Source organism: Gekko japonicus, unplaced genomic scaffold (assembly GCF_001447785.1).
Source record: "Gekko japonicus isolate JY-2015 unplaced genomic scaffold, Gekko_japonicus_V1.1 scaffold4144, whole genome shotgun sequence".
NCBI lineage: Eukaryota > Metazoa > Chordata > Lepidosauria > Squamata > Gekkonidae > Gekko > Gekko japonicus.
In genome coordinates this window covers 72,320-76,162 of record NW_015173811.1, presented here as the reverse complement: position 1 = coordinate 76,162, position 3,843 = coordinate 72,320, and the positions used below count along the sequence as shown (strand labels likewise).

Below are 3,843 nucleotides of genomic sequence, written 5' to 3'. Positions count from 1 at the left end.
ATTCCTGCCAGCTTCCAGGCCGCAGGGATAACTTTTCATGCTCCCATGTGGAAGCATTCTTTGCCATTCTATGCTGGCCCTGATAGACCTCTGATCTGATGTCCTGGAGTCTGACAATTCTGTTCCTGCCCACTCCATTCTACACGCATGATGCTTTACATCTTCAACAGAAATCTTCCTCCCTTTGTAAAGCACCAAGATGGCATGCTGAAAATACTGAAGGGGTGTGTTTGTGTGTGAGTGAAAGAGAGCGAGAGCGCGGAAGGCAACATACTTTTCTCATTTGCATAGTAGGAGAAGGCCATCTGGTTGAGGACGCACCACCGCTTCTGCCATTCTGAGCCAAAGATTTTGGGGTCTGTGAAGAGAAAGGAAGCAAGAAAGGGCAAAACAAGGTCGTTGGGCAACGATTGGGAAAGAAACAACAATTCTACAACTCCAATGGGTTTTCTCCTCCACAGCTCCTCCATAAAGGAAAGTGCTTCCTTGTTTTTTGGTTTTTTTAAATTGTATTTTTATTCAGTTTTCTTCAAAGCCATAAACACACACATAGTTGATAATTTATACAAACTTGCTGTGGAAGAGCTTACAGCAGCCTTGTCTTCCATACCCTATAACCAAACTATGCCTCCTTGTTTCTCAGGTGTTTCACCTGTGCCACGCCAATTGTGGACAAGGTGCTGCAAGTGGCCTAGTCATCTCAGCTGTACCATAAACACTCTGGTGGTTTCTCGTGGGATAATTTGATCCTGAAGTTCACAGTGGACAGGTGCTGCATCACTGCTTGGCCTACAGAAGGTCCCAGGTTCAATCATCATCTCCAGTTTAAAAGGATCAGGTAGTAGGCGATGTGAAAGACCTTTCCCTGAGAGCTGGCAACCTTAGTTACTAGGGTTGCCAACCTCCAGGCGATGGCTGGAGATCTACCACTATTATAACTAATCTCCAGGCGAAAGGTATCGATCGAACTGGAGAAAATGGCTGCTTTGGAAAGTGGACTCTATGGAATTACCCCTCGATGAAATGTATTTATTTATTTATTAAATTAGGCTTTTATACTGCCCTCCCCACAAACACGCTCAGGGTGGTGTACAACGGAGTTCTATAAAATACACATAGGATCATAAATATTTTAAAGTACAATTCTAAAACACACCAAACCCACATGGCGCAGTAATACAATTTTAGTCCCCGAGTTTACTTTACTTTAACAGTACTTTAACAGTGGGGGGAGAGGGTAGAAGCAGTTAGTACACCAGCATCTGTTCTCAACTGATTAGCCCACCAGACTGTTGATGTTAAAACCGCTTGATGTTTAAAAGCTGTAGCTGTTAAAAACCGTTGCTGTCCTCAACCATATACTTGGTGGAACATTCTCTGCCTTGCGGGCCCTGCAGAATTGTAACTGATACTGCAGGGCTGTGATGTCAGTCAGAGAGTTCCACCAACCGAAATCCCTCCCTTCCCCAAGCCCTGCCCTCCTCAAGCTCCACCCCCAAAACCTCCAGGTATTTCCCAATCCAAAGTAGGCATCAGCTATAAAAGGGATATATTATTTGCTACTTACCCCTTTTAAATAAATTATGGCTGCGGTCACATGGAGCATTAGGCACATTAGAGGGATGGAAGATAGGCGGATTTTCCGGGCGCGATCTCACCGCCACATCTGGGAAGCGTCGCGCTCCCGTGGCGAACCCGAGGCTTCCCACGGAAGATGCGCGGTTAAAAACTAGTACCTCAGAGGTACTAGTTTCCTGAAACCGCAGGGCAAGGGCGGGCGTCTGATCGCATTTCCGGTGGTAGTTCCGGCGCCCGCCCATGTCCCCTTGGGAAAAGGGTTTTTTTCAAAGTCTTCACAGATGCGCACAAGCACCCAAGGGAGCATGCACGCATTTGAGTTTTTTTTTTTAAAAAAAACCAACCCCGTTTGCCCCGTGCCCCACTTCTTTGCCGCGCGGCAGGACTGTGGAGTGATCGGCACCTCCCCCCTACCACGGGACCTCCACGGGACCTCCATCGGTAGGTCTGCTCGAGCAACCGCGCGGTTTTTAGCCCCGGGGCTAACAGCCACGTTTCCCCCCCGCATTTTCCTGCCCGTGTGACCGGGACCTATGAACACGTGAAGCTGCCATCTACTGAATCAGACACTTGGTCCTTCATGGTCAGTATTGTCTACTCGGACTGGCAGCAGCTCTCCAGGGTCTCAGGTAAAGGTCTTTCACATCACCTACTGCCAGGTCCTTTTTAACTGGAGACACTGAGAATTGAACCTGGGACCTCTGCGGGCCAAGCAGATGCTCTGCCAATGAGCCACAGCCCCTCCCCCGTTGTCTTTCGAGAATCAAGTTCCCGTTTCCGAGTTTTAAAAAGGGACAACAGAGGAAACAAAAGCATACTTTCAGAGTGGATGCGCGTTCAGTACTTGGGCATTTCTACTGGCATGCAAAGTGCAGCATGAGAAGGAGCCCAGAGTCCCTGGCCCAGGGGGCTTGCGATTTTGAGCACAAGGACAATACAGGGATGGAACGTGAACTGACAGATCAAGGGTCCAGTAGCACCTTAAAGACTAACAAAATATGGGGCAGGGTATGAGCTTCCGTGAGTCGCTGCTCACTTCTTCAGATACAGCTGTATCTGAAGAAGTGAGCAGCGACTCACGGAAGCTCATACCCTGCCCCATATTTTGTTAGTCTTTAAAGTGCTACTGGACCCTCGCTCTTTTCTACTGCTGCAGACAGACTAACATGGCCACCCATCTTGACAGATCAAAGGTGGGTTACTATGAAGGTTGGTTAGGAGGAGAACTACCTCTGGATTTCTTTTCCAGGTATCCTTGTTTCAGAATAAGACCCAGCTCCTGAGTGGCCTTCGGACAGCTGATCTCAGCACCTAAAGGGAATAATTTTGGATCACATACGAGAAGTTAAACTTTTTTGTTTGGAGACTGTTCCAACTTATCAAAGGAAACAGAATGGTATTCTGAGCACAACATTTTGCTGCCTATGACCTAATACATGTGCTATTTGAGTGACAACAGAGGCAGCTATTGAGCAATGAACATAAGAAGAGCTCTGCTGGATCAGACTGTCACGGGCTGGGTGTGAAGACTGCTGTTGCAGGCACTTGCCAGCTATCCTCCTCTGCTGCTTCAGAGGGGTCAGCTGTGGTTTCTGCAGGCTCTGTCAGCTTATCCTCATCCATGCCCATGACACAGACCAAGAGTCCATCTAGTGCAGCATCCTGTCACACACAGGGGCCAACCGGTTCCTCTAGAAGGCCAAGAACAGGGCATAGAGCCTGAGGCCTTCCCCTGATAAGAACATCAGAAGATCCCAGCTGGATCAGACCAATGGTCCACCTAGTCCAGCACCCTGTCTCACACAGTGGCCAACCAGTTCCTCTGGAAGACCAAGAACAGGGCATAGAGGCTGAGGCTTCCCCTGATGTCGCCTCCTGGCTCTGGGATTCAGAGGCTTAGTTCCTCCGAATGTGGAGGTTCCCTTCAATCACCATGGCTAGTAGTCACTCATAGATGTATCCTCCATGAATCTATCTAATCCCCTTTTAAAGCTGTTTATCCCTGTTTCTATGTGGTCAATGCCCCAAATCAAATAAATAACATGAACTATCAATCAATTGGAGAGAAGGCATATTATAGTGGTTAGAATGCTGGACTTGGAGCCTGGAGATCCATGGAAGTTCACTGGGTGACCTCGAGGCAGTTACTCTTTCTAAGGCTAACCCTGCCTAACAGGGTTGTTGGTAGAATATAATGGAGAAGCCGCTGTCTCCCATTGGGGAGAAAAACAGGATAGCAATAAATCAATAAAATATTTTGGGTCA

General features: G+C 47.9%; 1 protein-coding gene across 1 annotated transcript in view; it reads right to left on the bottom strand.

Moving 5' to 3' along the window:
• The window catches only part of LOC107120816 (src kinase-associated phosphoprotein 1-like), a gene marked incomplete at its 5' end in the record, with an annotated part of 21,784 nt that extends 18,895 nt beyond the window's left edge, over positions 1 to 2,889 (bottom strand). The window contains 2 exons of the mRNA XM_015423587.1: positions 275 to 358; positions 2,809 to 2,889. Coding sequence (XP_015279073.1) covers positions 275 to 358; positions 2,809 to 2,889 — 165 coding nt within the window. The remainder of the gene's footprint in view (positions 1 to 274; positions 359 to 2,808) is intronic.
• Between the last annotated feature and the right edge of the window lie 954 nt (positions 2,890 to 3,843).